This window comes from Macaca fascicularis, chromosome 3 (genome assembly GCF_037993035.2).
Source record: "Macaca fascicularis isolate 582-1 chromosome 3, T2T-MFA8v1.1".
Lineage (NCBI taxonomy): Eukaryota > Metazoa > Chordata > Mammalia > Primates > Cercopithecidae > Macaca > Macaca fascicularis.
In genome coordinates this window covers 48193294-48212723 of record NC_088377.1, presented here as the reverse complement: position 1 = coordinate 48212723, position 19430 = coordinate 48193294, and the positions used below count along the sequence as shown (strand labels likewise).

General features: G+C 47.0%; 2 protein-coding genes across 10 annotated transcripts in view; both read right to left on the bottom strand.

Moving 5' to 3' along the window:
• The window catches only part of ZSCAN25 (zinc finger and SCAN domain containing 25), a 69814-nt gene extending 58896 nt beyond the window's left edge, over nucleotides 1-10918 (bottom strand). For 3 of the 7 annotated variants that reach the window (XR_010585179.2, XM_065540976.2, XM_005549180.4), the window contains exons 1-7: nucleotides 10875-10918; nucleotides 9229-9358; nucleotides 8746-8830; nucleotides 7893-8325; nucleotides 6317-6518; nucleotides 5568-5659; nucleotides 3972-4095 (exon numbers count right to left, since the gene is read on the bottom strand). Coding sequence is in view for 6 of the 7 variants with exons in the window: in XM_065540976.2 (XP_065397048.1) it covers nucleotides 3972-4095; nucleotides 5568-5659; nucleotides 6317-6518; nucleotides 7893-8279 (805 nt within the window). In the remaining variant the exon portion in view is untranslated. Of the gene's footprint in view, nucleotides 1-3971; nucleotides 4096-5567; nucleotides 5660-6316; nucleotides 6519-7892; nucleotides 8326-8745; nucleotides 8831-9228; nucleotides 9359-10649 lie in introns of all 7 variants that reach the window. The other 4 variants (XM_015447117.3, XM_074034486.1, XM_005549182.4 and 1 more) reach the window with 4 other exon arrangements.
• Nucleotides 9229-19430, bottom strand: part of TMEM225B (transmembrane protein 225B) — a 32584-nt gene continuing 22382 nt past the window's right edge. For 2 of the 3 annotated variants that reach the window (XM_074034501.1, XM_074034502.1), the window contains one exon: nucleotides 17175-17606. In XM_074034501.1, coding sequence (XP_073890602.1) covers nucleotides 17434-17606 — 173 coding nt within the window. In that variant the 3' untranslated portion in view covers nucleotides 17175-17433. Of the gene's footprint in view, nucleotides 9359-17174; nucleotides 17607-19430 lie in introns of those variants that run through there. The other variant, XM_045389497.3, reaches the window with a different exon arrangement.

Below are 19430 nucleotides of genomic sequence, written 5' to 3'. Positions count from 1 at the left end.
AAAAAAAAACCTGACAGTATATGCCTCCTGGTTTGATAAAATATGAAATACACACATATCAGCTTCGATTTTACTTTGTAAACTTTTCATGAAAGTAAAAGTGTACAAGCCATTTATGTTTTGTATACGCAAAGATTTTATTTTTTTTTGGATCCAGTGCTGACTAAAAAATGTCAAGTTACCCTTTTTCTCCTTTTTGTGGAGATGGGGGCCTCACTATGTTGCCCAGGCTGGTCTCAAATTCCTCGGCTCAAGTGACCCTCCTGCCTCTGCCTCACTGAGTGCTGGGATTACAGGTGTGCATCACCACACCCTATGCAAATTTTCTTAACAAACCCAACCACGTAAACCGCATTCAGTTCAACAAACAGAACATAACCAGTCCCTAGAAGCCCGTTTTTCATCTCCTCCATTACTATACCCTGCCATATATAGTATATACACATACGGTATATATATAATATACATATATAGTACACATATATATTATACCAAGGGGAACACACTGTCCAGACTTTTTTGTCTGTTCTTGAACTTCATGTAATTGTCTCACACATTGTTTCTGGCCTCTTCTGCTCAATATCATGTTTGTAACATACACCTATGTCATGGTGTGAAGCTGTAGTTTATTCTTTTTCACTGGTGTATAGTATTCCACTGTGAGTATGTGTGTGTCTCTGTGTATATATATAGAGATATATAGATAATAGATTGCAACCTACTTATTAATTTGACTGATGTTCATGTGGGTAGTTTTCAGTTTTGAGGTGCTACGAATAGTAAGATTAAAACTAAATGCAATGCACAAACCACTAGTTCTTGGGGAAATCTGACTATGCACTAGATGTTACACACATGGAATTTATGTTTATTTTCTTAGATGGAATTATGCTACTGGTCTATGTTGGGAATGTCATTGTGACACAAATGCTGAAGTATTTACAGATGAAAGATTGAGATGCCTCCAACTTCCATATCATTCAAAAAAAAACACACATTATACAGCTAAATATGGCAAACATTAACAACTGGTGAATCTACATAAAGGCCTAAGTGTGTTCTCTGTACTAGTCTTAGCTTTTCTGTATGTTTGAAAATTTGCATAAAGAGAGTTCAAAATATAAAGCTGCAGGAAAAATAAATACAATGAGATACCTAAACATAAATAGAGACACTGGGAGAAAGACACAGTAGTGGAAGAGAAGGGACCTAGCAGTAAGAAACCGGTTTTGAGTGCTGCACTGGCTGCTCAACTGCTGTGTGATCATGGGAAAATTAACCTCTCTGAGCCTTACATTCTTCACCTTCAAAATGGATTGTACACTCATGAAGTTCACTGCACACATGGAGCAGGAATGCAACGGTTCGTGGTATTATTTTAACCCCCAGACCATCTACCTGACTTACAGCTACTTCCAGGGACCATCCACTTAGATCTCAAAGTCAACAAATGGAACTTTCCATTCTTCCTCCCTCTTAGGAAAACGCTTCCCTCCCTTTCTGACAGGAGTAACATAATTTTTCCAGTCTTTACAGGAGTAACATAATTTTTAGTCCCAGCCAGGATCCTAAGACGTAGACTCCTCTCTGACTCTTCTCTTTCCTCTCCTCTGGCCAATCTGTGGCCCATCCTTGGAAGCATATTTCAGTAAACCCTCTTCTTCATGGCCACTGGCCTGGTTCCCGCTCTTACCCCGGTGCCTACATTATTTCAACCCTCCAGACTGGCCGTACCCTGCTGTCGATCCAATTTCCTCAAGTAAAACCTCCATCACATTACTCTGCGCAGAAAAAAATTTTAAAACAAGGACCGCAAGTCCTCATGGCCGGCCTCACTCTCCTCACTCCTGCCCCCTCCTTACTCCTGAGCACTCGTCTCTCACTCCAAGGCCCTCATCACCCTGGGAACCAGCCTGCAGAGTCCAGGCCTCCCGCTCGTTTTGCCTCTGTGATTCCAAATCATCTTGTGAGTTCTTGCTCCAGTCCTTGTGGCCATGACTGCAATTACAACTCAGACGACAAGGTCTGCACCTCACGGTCCACTAAGGAGGACAGATGAACAACTGAAAGTGATCTGGGCAGCCACCTAGCTCAACCCTGCCCTGTGCATCCAGCCTCTTTACAGGTGAAGCAGCTCAGGCCCAGCCCCACACAGCTGTCAGTACAAGCACCAGGACAACCCGAGTGCGAATCCCAGGAAGACCTGAAAGCTGGGACAGCAAGTGAATGGTACACTCGGGAAATGGGCCTTCGTGTCACCTGGCCTCAGCAGAAATTGAACATTTCTGTTCAATTTCAGGTGGGGGCTTGAGTTGCTCTGAGTTCTGAGACACCGAGCTACTGAGGGGACAAGAACAGAACCAGTCTCCAGAACAGTCAGAAATGGCCAGGAGGGCATGAAAACCTTGTGAGAATGGGGGCGAGGGGCTCCTCACCCCACACAGCAGCATCACTGGGAGGGGAACACCCCTGAGGGGGACCCTGGCACCAGGACACTGGCACCTTTGTCTGGGGCTTGTCACTCGAGCCCCTGCTTTGTTCTGTCATCCTCTGCCATCACGGCAATCACACATCTCCAAGTAAAGTATGCTGACATCGTTCTGCCACTCACATCACTGTCACGCTGTGCCAACCATGCCCTGGACCCAGGTCTCCCAAGAGCCCAGTGCCCCTTACCCTATCCCACTATTACATGCACATGGCCTCTTCCCCTGAACTCTAAGACCCCACAAGCAAGCACCTTTATTTTTAACTCTTCATAGTGACCAGAACAGCACTGGCCACAGAGCAGGTGCCAAGTCCAGCTCTGTGGTGAACAAATGAGTGAAGGCTGATGGCTCCTACAAGAATCCCTTAGTAATATTTCAGCACTAACTAAACAATCTAACAATACCATGGTCACCACACATTTAGATGTACTGACTCCCTTCATCCTCATAGCACCATGAGCACAGGTTCCATGAACAGTCTCATTCCACAACGGAGGAAACCGAGACCTGGAAAGCTCAAGGGAGATGCTCAAGGTCAGGGTCAGCAAGTGGAGGGGCAGGATGGATTCTCTTATGTCCTGAAGGAAGCACAGGGATAATCCTGATCATCCTTCAAAGCATTTCAGGATAAGGAAAGGCCAGGTGGGGTCAGTACAGATGGGAGGTCAGTGCACAACCCACAAAGAAGTTATGAAACAAAAAAGAAGAAAATCAAAGAACAAGGAGAGGCCGTTCCAGCCACAGTGTTTCCTCTCCCCGCTGGTGTCCTCATTCCACCCATGCAGACTCTCCATACTGCCCCTCGCCCTGACAGCCCCAAAGCCCTGCAGTGCGCTCTGCTGGCAGCCCCTGTGGGCTCTCTCCTGCTGCTCCTCCTCCCATGAGCTGCTGTCACACACAATGGCTGCATCCCCACAGGCTCTGAGTCCAGGTCAAACCCAGCCACCACCTGAGGCCTAGCGCAGCTCCGCTTCCTCTGTGACTTGGGCCACTCTGACCTCTACCATCACGAAGCCCTCTCATGCCCTCCTACATGCACACTGTGAGCTCCGATGCTTTCATGCACGTTAGTCCTGCCCACTTCCTGCCCCAGGAGAAAACCACTAACACAGGGCCCACATGCAGGGAGCACTCAATAAATATCTGAACAAGCTCAGATGCCCCATCTTTTGCTGTTGGTATCTTGCTCTCAAGCCCTCTTTGTCTTTAATCATGGACACAGTGTAGGTGTTTGGGGGTCCTCATGACTGACCTGTCTCCATACAGCCAGAATAATGGCCTCATGATTTCCTGCTCCATTATTCGGCTCCTCTCTTGACACAGGAAAGCAGCTCCTCGTGCCCCGTGGTCCATGCTGGACCCATTTACCCACCTGCCATGAAGTCTCCTTCCTTTGCCAGGAGTACCAGAGCTACGGCAGAACCCCTGACCTGAGCTTTCAGAACTCCCCAGTTCCTCACCTGTGGGTGGAGACAGTCTTACCTGGGCAGACCCTGCAGTGCTGCGGTTCCACGTACTCCCCAAAGCAGTCTATCTGGGCTGGGGTCACATGCCTCCACTCCTCCTCAGGGAAGGCCAGGGCCATATCTTTAAATGGCCCCAACCCCTGCAACAACAGGAGATTGCTATGAATAAAGAAAGAATCCTAGGCCAGAGACAGTGGCTTATGTCTGTAATTCAACTTCCTCCCAACCAGCTTCCTCCCAACAGTTGAACTGGAGTAATCTACTTGTTTGAGCCACTGTGGTTTTGAGCCTCTGTGGCTGGGGCTCAGCTTGCGCCTAACAACCAAGGCACCTCATTTCCACTCTGCAGCGGCCTCCACTCACACCTCATGCTTGACAGAGCCTGGCAGCCGCTATTTACCTTCTCATCAAGAAGAAAGTTCACATTCAGCCAAGCCCTGTCTTAAGAACAAGGCTGTGATAAAATAAATGCATCCTCAATTTCTCACTCACTGCACCATGAAGAACTATTATGGTACAAGGGAGGGTCCAACCAAATTAAAAAGCACTGATGTCATTCCTCATCCCCTCCAAAGTACGTCCTTGGAGAACAGGAAAGGGAAATGATGCTGGCATCCAGCCTTGCCCAAATATGGCTTGAGCAGGGCCAGAGTTGATCCCCTTCTTTTTTCTGCCAAACACCTTTTCCTCTTCAAAGAACTCTTTTAGACTCGTCTCCTTGACGAAGGTGCCCCACTGGAAAGCCCCCACCTCCCTGGTAGCACTCAGCACCCTGTGGAAGAGAGAGCACCCCATCTATGCTTCAGTTACACCATTTGTGGCAGATGAGTAATGTTAACGAGGTAGTGTGGCCTAGTGTGGCCTCTGTGGCCACAGAGACCACCCTGCTCAATGCTCCTGGAAGCCCCAACCCTGAGTCAGCCACATTCCTGCTGAGGTTAGGGGACAGGGAAGTTTCCAAAACAGAAAAAGCAGCAGCAGAAGTATCCATAAAGGACAACCACAAAGGGTTACCTCGGGGCCAACCAGCATGGCCTAGATAGCCCTAGGGGGTTTCTATCTGTAACAGTTATTAAGAGTCCATCTGTGGCCGGGTACGGTGGCTCATGCCTGTAATCCCAACACTTTGGGAGGCCGAGGCGGGTGGATCACGAGGTCAGGAGATCAAGACCATCCTGGCTAACACAGTGAAACCCCATCTCTACTAAAAATACAAAAAATTAGCCAGGCGTGGTGGCGGGCACCCGTAGTCCCAGCTACTCGGGAGGCTGAGGCAGGAGAATGGCGTGAACCTGGGAGGTGGAACTTGCAGTGAGCCGAGACTGCACCACTGCACTCTAGCCTGGGCGACAGAGCAAGACTCCGTCTCAAAAAAAAATAAATAAATAGTCCATCTGTGGCTCAGGCTCCACACATAAGGTTCAATGCAAATTAACAACTGGGGCTGGTGGTTCAGCGGAGGAAACCACACCATCAGGTCCACCAGGACTAGGAAGGGAGAATGACTCAACTTGGGGGTGGGGAGGGTGCACTGTTGTGCAGAGAAACCCTGGGGAAGGTGAACCTCAATCAAAGCAACACCATGATCTCTGGAAAGGGAGTCAGAGCTCACCTGCGGTCCAGCGGTAAAGAACCCGGCTGCCATCTCTTGGTCTCTGGAATTCATTGTGGGGAGGCCAGGACCTGCCTGCAGAACAGGTAGTGCTGAGCAGGGACAAAAAGCATAAGATCAGAAGGATCAGTGATGTCATGCTGTTAGCTTGTTCAAAGGTGTGCCCCACCGGATGCACACAACCTCAGGAACCAGGAGACTCCAGACAAAAATCACTTTTCACTTTGGTACCATGTTTTCCCATGCACAGGGGCCTGGGTGTCCCCTGCCCTGTTCTCAGCTGGGGCCTGGGTGTCTCCAGCCCTGTTCTCAGCTGGCAAGATTGTCCCAGCCCTGTCCCTTTAGGGCTACTCATGCTCCCCAGTCACACTCTGGGAATAACCCCCTTTGAGATTCAGTAGCAAAATAAAGCTACATATTACTTTGGGGGATACAGTTCATCTGCCCACTGCAAAAGTATTCCTGCAAGTCAGCTGAATATTTCCTGGTAGTTTCTAGAAAGGATCTGAGGGAAAGAAAAGAAAAATAATAGGAAAGCTTGATCCCAGATATCCCCTCCAGACACCAGAGGGTAAAGGGAGAAGAAACAGTTTCACTTCATCTATTTCCTAAGGTGGAGGAAGCAGCCAAGAAAATTCACAATTACACCTCGTGGGTAACTTAGTTGCTCCATTGCTGGGCTTCTGAAGAGGGTTGGCTGCATAGCAGTTTCCTGTACCCTGACATCCCCACTATCTGCTCTTACTCACCTTGCTCCTGGAAGGCCCGCGTCTCATCTCCAGGGTCCTGACTGAGCTGCTCCTCGGTACCCGGGTTTGGACCTTGAACTCCTTCCCCAGGGGGCATCCCCCACTCAGGCTTGACCTCCACTGGCCCCAGCTGGATGCCTGGCTCCCAAGCGCCTCTGCAAAGTGCTGTTTCCTCCTGCTCCCCCTGCCCGTGGCATGGAACCTAAGAACAGTTCCCAACACTGATTAGAATGAGGCCTGGGCAAGGCTGTTACGAAGGGAATTGAATTAAAATCTAAAAAGAGAACCAAGAAAAGAACCACTCCAGCTTCAGGGGAGAGGCAGGAAAAATCAGCTGAGCTCTTCCCCAGGATATCAGTGAGGAAGTGAAAAGGAAGCTAAACTCCCTGCATCAGGCCCTGAGCAACTTTTATCTGTCCATGCCATTTGACAAGGATCCCTTCTACCTGCCATCACCAAGCCCAAATATTTCAGCACAATATACTCACTACTAGAAAAAAAAAATTCTTAATTGAAGAAGCTGAAAATAAAAAATGCAAAGCCTAGACCCCGCAGTGAATAGGCTAGTGAGAAACAGTTGCTTTAAAGAGAGCCAGGAAGCCTGGGCAACACGGTGAGACTCCATCTCTACAAAAAACAAAAAAAATTAGCCAGGCAGGGTGGTACATGCCTGTGGTGTCAGCTACTCAGGAGGCTGAGGTGGGAGGATCAACTGAGCCAGGAGCTCAAGGCTGCAGTAAGCTAGGATTGTGCCACTGCACTCCAGCCTGGGCTGTCGCCTGACCCTGTCTTGTCTCAAAAATAATAAATTAAAAAGAGCAAGGAAAATCAGGAGGACTCTCACACTGAGAAAAACACATAAAAACAAGGCCTTTCTGGTCCACTTTTAAGCTCCTGAGTTGGGAGTAGGAAAAAATTATCTTAGGATTCTGAAGACAGGAAGTAAGGGTGACGAGAGTGTGCACGGGAGGCTGAACTACAGAAGGATGGGGGCTTGTGAGCAAGACGGTGTCATCAGTCCTGCTCTCCTTTCCCAGTCGTCCATCAGGGGGCTGTACCACAGAGTGACCGAAATATGGCTGGAACCTCAAGGAAGCACGTGTGGTGCAAGTCACTTGGTGTCATTACAGCAGCACCAGAGAATTGTTACAGGAGCCCTGTGAGCCACAGAGAAACAGCACTGCTACTGACAACCCTTTTCTGGAAAAAGATTCCCCAGGCAGGATTCTCTGCCTTCCCAGAGGCATCTCTGTCCAAAGCAGGGTCAGTTCTATAAGGGACCCCAAAAACAATCACAACTGCCTTCTTTTTGCCTGATGCCCACAAGGGAAATATGGCCAGGCCTCTGCCCTCATGACCAGAGGCTTCAGGCCCTTCTGCATTAGAGCATCTCCCCTGGAAATGGCTTTTCTTGCTGAAAACTCCACTGCTCTCCAAAAAGGGCCTCAGGGAGTCTGAGGGCAGAGGAGGGAGGTTCCACACCTCATCCACTCCTACTGCTTCCTCAAATCTTTGGATTCTTTAACACTCCCTGCCCACGCCAAGGGCGCCAGACCTGGATCCCCTCCTCACCCACCGCCTTGGCCTCCAGCGCTCTTTCTGTCAGGTCCTCCACTATGGCAGCCAGAGCCTTGCCACTCTCTGGGCCATGTTCCCGGATCCAGGTGTAGAACTCGCGGGGCAGGATAGTGAGGAACTGCTCCAGCACCAGCAGCTCCAGGATCTGCTCCTTGGTGTGCAACTCGGGCCTCAGCCACCGACGACAGAGTTCCTGGAGCTCCCTAAGAGCTTCCTGGGGTCCAGCTGCCTCCTGGTAGCGGAACTGCCGAAACCTTAGCCGAAAAGTCTCTGGACTAGGGTCTTCCCTTCCTCTGCCCCATGGCAACTCTTTCTCCAGTTTCACCACAGGAACACCCAACTGCTGCTGAGGAGCTTCCGCCATCTCTGGATGCTCTTTAAGCATCTTCACACTCCCTCCGAGGAGACTGAGAATGACCACATCAATGACCCTTTTGAGAACAAGAGACATGTAGAAGGTCAGCCCATCCCAGTCTGTCTCTACATCAAGGAATATTCCACTGGAGAACACAGTAATTACCTTTTACAAGGCATTTTCAAAAGACTGAACACAGATCCCAAAAGTCAGGTCAATTCAACATAGTAATCATTTGCTAAGCACCTATTAGGTACAGAGACTAAATAGAAAATGTCTAAGATTTTGCTTATACCCACAAACAACTTAGGATCTCACTGAAGAATAACACTATAATCAGAGAAAAATATATAATGGGTTATAACTGGGTTAGTCGCCGGGGCCTACTCTTCCAATACTAAACATACATGCAACACACAAACACACACGTATACACACACAACAGGTAGGCAGAAACAACAAACAAAATAGAGAACAAGACACACTGGGAGCTTACCCTCTTGAAACTCATATGCTGGTACAGCAGACAGAAAAAGTCAAATGGAAGCAACTTTTTTAAAAACTGCAAGTGGGGACAAGTTCTAGAAAGAAAATAAGTAGAGTGCTCTGTTAACAGGGGGCAAATGACTTGAAAAAGGCTTTTCTAAAGACATGACACTGGGCTCACTTAAGGATGAGAATGAGTCAGTTATTCTAAGAGCATTCCAGGCAAAAGCCCTGAGGCTAAGAAATTACCTAAGGTGTCCAAGAACAAGCCATATTTCAGTGTGGCTTCAGCAGAGGGAGGGGCAGAGCTGCAACAGAAGAGGTGGCAGAGGCAGACAGAAACCACATCACCCAGAGCCTGCGCCACAGTAAGAATTATGAACTTTATTCGTATTTCTTAATTTAGCGAGGAACTACATGTTTTATAAAAGTCATTCTGCCTGTGTGTTGACAGGGAATAGGTTAGAGGTGGCAAGAGGGAAATGGCACTTACAGTGATTCAAGCAGGAGATGATAGGGGTTTACATCAGGGTGGTGGCAAAGAGTTAGACAAAATCAAGACGTATTTTGGAGATTAAAACCAACAAACTTGCTGACGGCTTAGATGTGATGGTGCACTCAACCTGAAAAAGACAATGGAGCAACATATATACCATATTATAAATGATCAAAAGATTTCTAACTTGTACAGGCTTTACTATTTAGAAAGCATGTGAACACATACTTCATTTAATACTTAAAACACTTCTGTACGGTGAGTACTACTCCTCCTACTTTTCAGAAGGAAAAAAAAAGAGACTAGATGATAACTGCCTCCCAAAATACATGGTATAGATTGAAACAAAAAAAAACATGCGAAGTCAAAAAGAGAGAAAACTAATCAAAGTCCAAGTATTCAAGGAAAACAAGAGGCTTGAAGTAGACTGCAGCATGAGTCCTATTTACTTCCAAGTGGATTAGGTGGAAGACCTAGGCTGGGAAGACAGACTTGGAAGTCCAAAGCATCAGGGGAAGGGGATCCTGCTTGTCAGAAAACGGAAAGATCACCTGACTGGAGCAGACAACGGGCAGCTGGCAGGAGACACACCCCAAAGCATCTGCTAAATATTCTGTTGGGAGTTTGTGTATTTATCTACCCCAACTTAAACCAATTTTATATTTTCAGTCTATTCATTGACTCTGCAACATTAAGATTTCTCTTTTATTCCTTTCTGGCTATTGCATTGGTTCACTCCACTAGTGCATTTCATGCACTATAGTGCAAATGTTTACCCATGTGTCTCCCTCTAACAGACTCCCTGGAGGCAAGAAAGATCCTCATTCATCTTTTATCTCTGCCATATGACAAACAGAAGGTGCCCCATTGCTATTCTTTATCTCCCCCCACCCATTGTTACTCTTTTGTTTCTTTTTGAGACAGGGTCTCAGGGTTTTGTCACCCCAGCTGTTGAGCAGTGGTGCGATCACTGCAGCCTTTGCCTCCTGGGATGAGGCGATCCTCCCACCTCAGCCTCCAGAGTAGCTGGAACTACTGGCAAGTACCACCATGACCAGCTAATTTTTTTTATTTTTGTAGAGACAGTGTCTTCCTACGTTTCCCAGGCTGGAGTGCAGTGGCATGAATGTAAGTCACTGCAGCCTTGAACTCCTAGGCTCAGGAGATTATCCTGCCTCAGCCTCCTGAGTAGCTGGGACCACAGGCGCGTGCCACCATGCCAGGCTACTTTTTAATTTTTGTAGAGACAGGGTCTTGCTACGTTGACCAGGCTGGCCCATCACTATTCTTTCAATAAGTGTCCTACGTGATTACTTTGACTTTGCAGAGAGTTCTGCTTTGGTTCAAGATCTCTTCGGGTTCGTAGCCAGCCCTGCACTAACCCAAGCCTGGCAGAACGGGTTCAGCCTCGCTCCTACCTGAGCCTACAACGCGGCGGCCCCTCAGAGTCCAGACCCGCAGGGCCTCGGGGCCGCGGAATGCAGCTCTGGAGAGACTTGCCGCCCCCAGCCGGGGCTGAGCGAAGGGAGACGGGCTCTAGTACAACCCCGCTGCCGCCGAGCCCCGTAGCGGCACCAAAACCCGTCAAGGCGGCCGTTTACCACCTCGCCCGCCACCCGCTGCGGCCCTGAAGATGCTCTCACCCGCCAGGGTCGCCAGTGCCCTCCGCGGACCGGAAGTGAACCGCGGACGCTGTCAGACAGGTGCGTAAGGAAAGACTCGCTTCCGTGTCCTCTCTAGGATGCTCGGAGGTCTCGGCGGATGCGCCTCGATGGTCGCTGATCCCAGCCTGCTGTTACGAGCCCGGCGAGGCGAGACCACCAGGGCTTCCCCAAGACTGACTGCTCAGCTCGAGGCGCTCTGTCGCCAGGCCCGTTTCTACCTCCGTGCCTTTGCACCTGCTTGCCCTCCGTGAAGAGGACTCGGTGCATCGCCAGATACACTACTGGACACAGCACCTGCCCCAAGGGGCTTTAGAGTCCAGTCGGTCTGTGCGTGACTATTCCGGCCGCCAGGGCCTTGCGCCGGGCGTAGGAGCAGAGGAGATAGAGGGCGCACTGGGTCTTATGGGCACACATAAGAGGTGCCTGACCCCGAGTAGTGTGCGTGTGTGTGTGTGTGTGTGTGTGTGTGTGTGTGTGTGTGTGTGTGTAGTCAGGGAAGGCTTCCTGGAGGAACCCGAGTAGTGTGCGTGTGTGTGTGTGTGTGTGTGTGTGTGTGTGTAGTCAGGGAAGGCTTCCTGGAGGAACCAGCATCAGAGCTGTTTTTTGTGGGGGTTTTTTGTCTGTTTTTGTTTTTGTTTTTTGAGAGAGAAGTCTCGTTCTGTCTGCTAGGATGGAGCGCAGTGGTGAGATCACAGCTCACTGCAACCTCGAAACCCTGAGTTCAAGCATTGCTCACACCTCAGTCTCCTGGGACTTTTTTTCAATTTTTTGCAGAGAAGGGGTCTCTCTATGTTGCCCAGTCTGGTCTCCAACTTCTGGACTCAAACGATCTTCCCCCCTTGGCCTCCCAAAGTGCTGGGATTGCAGGCATGAGCCACCGCGCCCAGCCTGAAGGCAGTCTGCCTCAACTGGATGGCCCAGTGTTCCTCCAGAATCCACTCAGGAAACAGGAAACCCACTTGTCTTACTCTTCTCCAGCACTTTGCAAAGTGTCTGATACAGTATTTGCTAAAAATATATATTTACAGGATAAATGAACTTCTAGAATATAACATAGGTGTTAGACCATCTCACTTTATCCTCCATGTCTCTGTCCCACTTTCATATTTTTCTTGTCTGCCCATATTTGATTTGGGTTTATTTCTTCGCCTTTTTATTAATAACCCATTTTTCAGCTGTTTCTAATATGCTACAAAATCTACAGTTTTTGTTTGTTTGTTTGTTTTAGAGACAAGGTCTTGCTCTGTCACCTAGGCTGGAGTACAGCGGTGCTATGATAGCTCACTACAGCTTTCAACTCCTGGGTTCAAGCAATCCTCCCACCTCAGCTTCGCAAATAGCTGGAACTACAGGCATGAGCCACCACACCCAGCTAATCTTTAAAAAATGTTTTGTAAGGACGGAGTCTCACTATGTTGCCCAGGCTAGTCTTAAACTCCTGAGCTCAAGCAATCCTCCCCACTTGGCCGCCCATATTTTTGTTTTAATTAATATATTTTTTCATTTCTAGAATTTCTATTGGATTTTTTCCAAATATTCTAGATCGATCTTTTAAAAGAAGAATTTACTATATGTTTAGGCTTTTCTTTATACATAGTAAATAGAGTTGAGCCTGATAATTCTGAGATGTGAAGTCCCCTGAGATCTCTTTCTGTTATCTGCTATTTCCACTGTTTTTGATGGTGCCACTTCCCCAGGAGTACCCGATAGCATCCATTTCCCATATCTCATCATCTCTGCCATTATCCAGCTTTAATCGTTGCCAATTGACAGGTGAAGTAAATGTTACCTCATTTTTTAATTTGCATGTTCTTCATTATGAGTGAGGTCAGTCATTATTCCTACTTTTCATTAACTTCTTGCCTTCCCTTTTCTGTGAACTGACTTTTGTTTCTATTAAGCTGTTTATCTCTTATTGATTTATGAGTTCTGGGGACATTATATAATGTCCCTAGAGCATTGAATACTGTCCCTAGGACATTAACTATGTCTCCAGTACATTAAATAACGTCCCCAGAACATTAATTGGGGGCATTCCTCAAACATATCTTCCTCGAACATACCATGGTACCTGGTTTCCTTGTGTGACAGGCTGCTCATTTTCCTTGGAAACGTTTTTGTGAAACTTGAGTTCCAGGATAAAGTCAATTTATCTAGAGAAGGTTGATATTTTTTTCTTCCATGTAAATTTTTTTCTTGTCAGCATCACCAGTCCAGGGTCATTGTAAACCAAATTTATAATTTGAGGATTTTTGAACCATGCTATAATAGTAATATGAATTTGGGCTGCAAATATTGAGGGGTGATTTGTGGTTGCAACTTCTCAACCACAAATCTTTGTGGTTTTGTGGTTGTTCAGCTTGGCACTAAGACAAATTGCCTTGCTGGCGCCTGGTGGTAGGGGTACAGGATAGGTGACTTATCTCTCACCCTTACATTGATAAGCCAGCCCTTGTCTATGACCATACACCCTGAACGCACCCGGTCTCTTCTGATAATCCAGCCTTTTGCAGTCCTTGGTTTATGGGGGGAAAGCTCTCCTATCAGATGCCCTTCCTTGAGTAAACTTTACGCATAGTTTTAAAAAATCAAATCTCTGCAAGACGATTTCTCTAGGTATTATTCTTTACTTTGATGTTATCTTATAATGCATTACTATTTTGTTATCTCTCTGATACCTTTAGATTTTATGTATTTTATCATTTCTGTTGTTTTTGGCTGAAGAATCAGCCCAACTATTTAGTCTGCCATGTTATCAGATGCAGGCTTTCTCCAGGCTTCTTTGTTTATATGTTTTTATTTCTTCCAAATAGGACACTTAAAATTACATTTTTAATGCCTGTATAATATTCCATCCTCTGAATATACTATACTTTTAAAAAGTATTTCAACATGGGGGAAATAATCTAGAATATACTCTTTTATTTTTGCTATTGTAAGTAACCTGGAACAAGCATTCTTGTATATAAATACTTGACCTCACCCCTGGTTATTTCCTTAGAATAAATTCCTAAAATTCAACTCCTGGGCCACCAGGTATGAATATTTTTAAACCTATTAATGCATGCTACTATAAAATGCTTTCCAGAAAGTTCATGCCAATTTACATTCCCATCAAATTTATATGAGAGTGCTCAACTCACCAAAATTGGCTAAGACTGGTTTCTAATCTTTGTGGATTTGATTTTCATTTAATTTTTTTATTTGACCAGTTTTATAGGCCTTTAGTAAAAATTCTTTCCAAGTTCTGGCAATAAATCCATCATCAATCCTAGCTTTCACTGGTGGCATGAATATCCATTGTTTGTTTGAGACAGTCTCGCTCTGTCACCAGGCTAGAGTGCAGTGGCGTGATCTCGGCTCACTGCAACCTCTGCCTCCTGGGTTCAAGCGATTCTCCTGCCTCAGCCTCCCAAGTAGCTGAGACTACAGGTGCACACCACCATGCCCAGCTAATTTTTGTATTTTTAGTAGAGATGGCGTTTCACCATGTTGGCCAGGATGGTCTCGATCTCTTGACCTCATGATCCGCCCGCCTCAGCCTCCCAAAGTGCTGGGATTACAGGCATGAGCCACTGCGCCCGGCTGAATTTCCATTCTTTTCTGGTTTTTTATAGGAATTTGGGTGAGAAGTTGGGGGAGGTGAGTCATGGACTACTGGCCTATTCTAATTCTAAGCTGAAATAACTAAAACAGGCTGATTCTTAAATCTTTCCCTCTACAGGCCCCAATGCACTTTCCATGTCTTCACCCCTCCCCAACATACATCCCACCATGTTTGTTCTCTATTGCATTCATAGCCATTCCCCCTCAGGGTGGGTCCTTCTCAGGCATCTGAGGGTTGATATTTGCTAATGATTTGAAATTTGCTACCACTGGAACCCCTATATGTTCTCTAATCTGCCCTACTGTGCCCACCAAGCCAGTCCCCCATCTGTGGCTTCCCAAACTGGTTCTGCTGGATTGGGGTGGTTTGGGCCACAGATATATAAGTTGGAGTTTGTAGATGTTCTCTATTCCTAGTTTCACTGACAATTTCAGTTCCTATGGTTTCTTTTTTAAGATGGAAAAGTGAGACAATTTGGAGCTAGGCTGTTATCATATTCCCATAAGAAACTCCCAAGATACCTTTTGGGGAGAAATGTAATAAGAAATTCCAGGCCGGGCGTAGTGGCTCACGCCTGTAATCCCAGCACTTTGGGAGGCTGAGGCGGGCGGATCACGAGGTCAAGAGATCGAGACCATCCTGGCCAACGTGGTGAAACCCTGTCTCTACTAAAAATACAAAAATTAGCTGGGCATGGTGGCATGCACCTGTAATCCCAGCTACTCGGGAAGCTGAGGCAGGAGACTCGCTTGAACCAGGGAGGTGGAAGTTGCAGTGAGTCGAGATCGTGCCACTGCACTCCAGCCTGGTGACAGAGTGAGACTCTGTCTCCAAAAAAAAAAAAGAAAAGAAAGAAAAAGAAAAGAAAAGAAAAAAAGAAATTCCAAAAAAATTAACTAAAGCACCTAGTGACTGTTGGTTGTTCAAGTGTGTATGTCTTAGTTCCTCTGCTTGGGTGTTTGCCTCTAGGAACAGGGACAAATTCTGAAATCTCTTTGTACTCCAAGGTGCACCACATGAGTTCACCTTCAATGAATGCTATTTAATCACTATGGAGTCCACGTGACTCTAGCCATGTCCATGGCATCTTCTCTCCCAAAAGACATCCACAGCTCCCTGCACTTGCTTTAGAAGTTGCACTGCTTAAGTGCTAAGAGCTTTTTCTGCACATCTGTTTTTTGGAGAGAGAAGTGGGAAGCCATTGATAGGTGGTATCTTTGAGATGAAGGATGGAGATTCATATGGTTTGGCTTTGTCCCCATCCAGATCTCATCTTGAATTTGTAGCTCTCATAATTCCCACGTGTTGTGGGAGGGACCCAGTGGGATATAATTGGATCATGGGCGTGGTTCCCCCCTATTGTTCTTGTGGTAGTGAATCAGTCTTACGAGATCTGATGGTTTTATACGAGGTTTCCCTTTTTGCTTGGTTCTCATTATCTCTTGCCTGCCACCATGTAAGACATGCCTTTTGCCTTCCACCATGATTGTGAGCACCCCTGCACTCTGAGCCATGTGGTACTGTGAATCAATTAAACCTCTTTTTCTTGATAAATTACCCAGTCTCGGATAGGTCTTCAGCAGCAGCATGAAAACAGAATAATACAGAGATGAAGCCAGTGGAGGGCTTGGATTGCTGTTCTAGCTGCCCCACTGCCCCAAGCATGTGTTCTTCCCAGCTACACCCATTCTTGCTGGGAGGCTGAGTGCTCCCCATGATGTAAGCACCATAGGGCTGTGAATGGAGCACACTGGAGGAGCACTCGGGAGGCCTCTGGCTATAGGAAAATGATGGAATGCCAGATATTTTGATTGGCTAATGTGCAGTCCTAATTGTGGAAAAGGAGTCAGGTTGGCGGGAGGAGGGGAAAGCAAAAAGAAGAAGCAGATAAGCTACAAGTCTGCCTTTCTTCATGGTCCAGGACACGAACCCTCCTGTGCAAATAACTCACAATCTTCCTGTGCCCAAACTATCACCAGACACCTGCAAGTTAGCTCACTGCAACGTTGGCATTATCAGTACTGCACAAAGCCTCTTCAGCATACAGCATAAACAGTATGCCATCAAATCTCCAGCCAGTCTTTGTTTCCTTACAGTCAGCTCCTTTTCTGCTGGTTCTGCCTGTTGCTCCCTGGCAATGTACTTTTTTTTTTTTTTTTTTTGAGACGGAGTTTCGCTCTTGTTGCCCAGGCTGGAGTGCAATGGCGCAATCTTGGCTCACCGCAGCCTCCATCTCCTGGGTTCAAGCGATTCTCCTGCCTCAGCCTCCCAAGTACCTGGGATTACAGGCATGCACCACCACGCCCAGCTGATTTTGTATTTTTAATAGAGACAGGGTTTCTCCATGTTGATCAGGCTGGTCTTAAACTCCTGACCTCAGGTGATCTGCCCGCCTCAGCTCCCAAAGTGCTGGGATTATAGGCATGAGCCACCATGCCCAGCCTGGCAACGTACTTTTATACTTCCTTTAATAAATCTGCCTTTCTTTATCTACTACCGTCTTAGTAAATTCTTTTACCCCTGTACCACCAGCCCAAATAGTTGTCATTCTCCTGAGTATATTCTGTATTCTGTACGGTTTCTGTTTTGCAAAATCCCATTTCACTTGGTTATCTTGTAATATTCCTCCCTCCCCTCCTGCCCTGCAGGCTTTGTTTTTGAGGTATGGATGAACAAAGTAGCCCTTCTTTTTATTGAAAATCCCTGCAAAAATGTCACTCAGGAAGCTCAGAAGAGTTGAAAGGACTTTTAGCAAATTTCACATACAAGCAAGATAGAATTGCTGTGAGTATGGGGAGGTGGAGAGTTGATCTGACATGCAAGAAGCTCCTCAAAGGCACAGATGCTGGCAGAGAAGGTGGGGAGGGCTACAAACAGCTACATGTGTGCACTCACATGGCTTGAAGAAGGGTAGAGAAGCCGTGTCTTGGACTAGATGACTGTTTCTCCCGTCACCTGTGTCTCCTTTTGTACTGAGCTCAGTTCTCCTCCCAAACTCTCCAGATTGTCCAGGTACAGGCTCCCGTGGTCCTCCTTCATCCTCTGGGAAGTGGACAACAAGTGCCAGCAAGGGCAGGCCATTTCTTGAGTGAGGCAGATGGTACCTAGGGAACAGCCAAGGTTTGGGTTAGGTCAGAGAGAGTCCAGAGCTCCACGTCCTAGAGGTCAGGTCCCTCTAGCTCCAGACCCACCCTCCCTCATTCTGCACCCCTGCCACCCAGTCTAGGGTATTACAGAGAGAGATTACAGACAGGATGCATCAAAGGACAAGAAATACAAATACATGTATAAAATCACAGACCCATGGTCAGCACCTAGAAGGACATCTCAGCAATCATGTAGTCCCTTAATGGGTGGAAAAAAAAAAAAAAACAAACTAGGGTTTAGAGAAAGGAAGTTCCAACACAAAACCCAGGCCCAACTCAAGACCTTCAGTGAAGTAAAAGATAGACAACTGACATGAATAAGAACAAATGAGGGATGGACGTGGTAGTTCACGCCTATAATTCCAGTGCTTTGGGAAGCCAAGGCAGGAGGGTCTTTTGAGCCCAGGAGTTCGAGACTCATCATGGGCAACATAGCAAGACCTTGTGTCTACAGAAAAAAATAAAATTAGCGAGGCATGATAGCATGAGCCTGAAGCCCCAGCTACTTGGGAGGCTGAGGCAGGAGGATCACTTGAGCCCGGGAGGTCAAGGGTGCAGTGAGGTATGATCACACCACTGCCCTCCAGCCTGGGCGACAGAGCAAGACCTTGTCCCTTTAAAAAAAGAACAAGGCCGGGCGCGGTGGCTCACGCCTGTAATCCCAGCACTTTGGGAGGCCGAGGCGGGCGGATCACAAGGTCAGGAGATCGAGACCACGGTGAAACCCCGTCTCTACTAAAAATACAAAAAATTAGCCGGGCGCGGTTGTGGGCGCCTGTAGTCCCAGCTACTCGGGAGGCTGAGGCAGGAGAATGGCGTGAACCCGGGAGGCGGAGCTTGCAGTGAGCCGAGATCGCGCCACTGCACTCCAGCCTGGGCTGGGCGACAGAGCCAGACTCCGTCTCAAAAAAAATAAAAAATAAAAAATAAAATAAAATAAAATAAAATAAAATAAAAAAAGAACAAATGGGCTGGGCGTGGTGGCTCAGCCTGTAATCCCAGCACTTTGGGAGGCCGAGGTGGGCGGATCATGAGGTCAGGAGATCGAGACCATCCTGGATAACACAGTGAAACCCTGTCTCTACTAAAAATACAAAAAATTAGCCGGGCGCGGTGGCTCAAGCCTGTAATCCCAGCACTTTGGGATCGAGACCATCCTGGCTAACACGTTGAAACCCCGTCTCTACTTAAAAAAAAAAATACAAAAAACTAGCCAGGCGACGTGGTGGGCGCCTGTACTCCCAGCTACTCGGGAGGCTGAGCCAGGAGAATGGCGTAAGCCCGGGAGGCGGAGCTTGCAGTGAGCTGAGATCCGGCCACTGCACTCCAGCCGGGGCGACAGAGCCAGACTCCATCTCAAAAAAAAAAAAATATATATATATATATATAAATTAGCCGGGCATGGTGATGTGCGCCTGTAGTCCCAGCTACTTGGGAGGCTGAGGCAGAATTGCTTGAACCCAGGAGACGGAGGTTGCAGTGAGCCGAGATCACACCACTGCACTCCAGCCTGGGTGACAGAGCAAGATTCCGTCTCAGGAAAAAAAAAAAAAAAAGAATAAATGGAGATATCCTGAGTGAATGATCAATGCTGTGTTAAGATGAAGACTAAGATAAAAGACAACTTATATTTTCAGCATTATAGCAGACTACTCTCCCACTAAAAGCCACAAAAATTTTAAATAAAATGTGAGGGAATTTCAAAGAGTTCATGGAAATCATGAAAAAATGGAATTAAAAGGTTAAAATATAAAATATTGTAACTCTATTTGGTGATGGGGA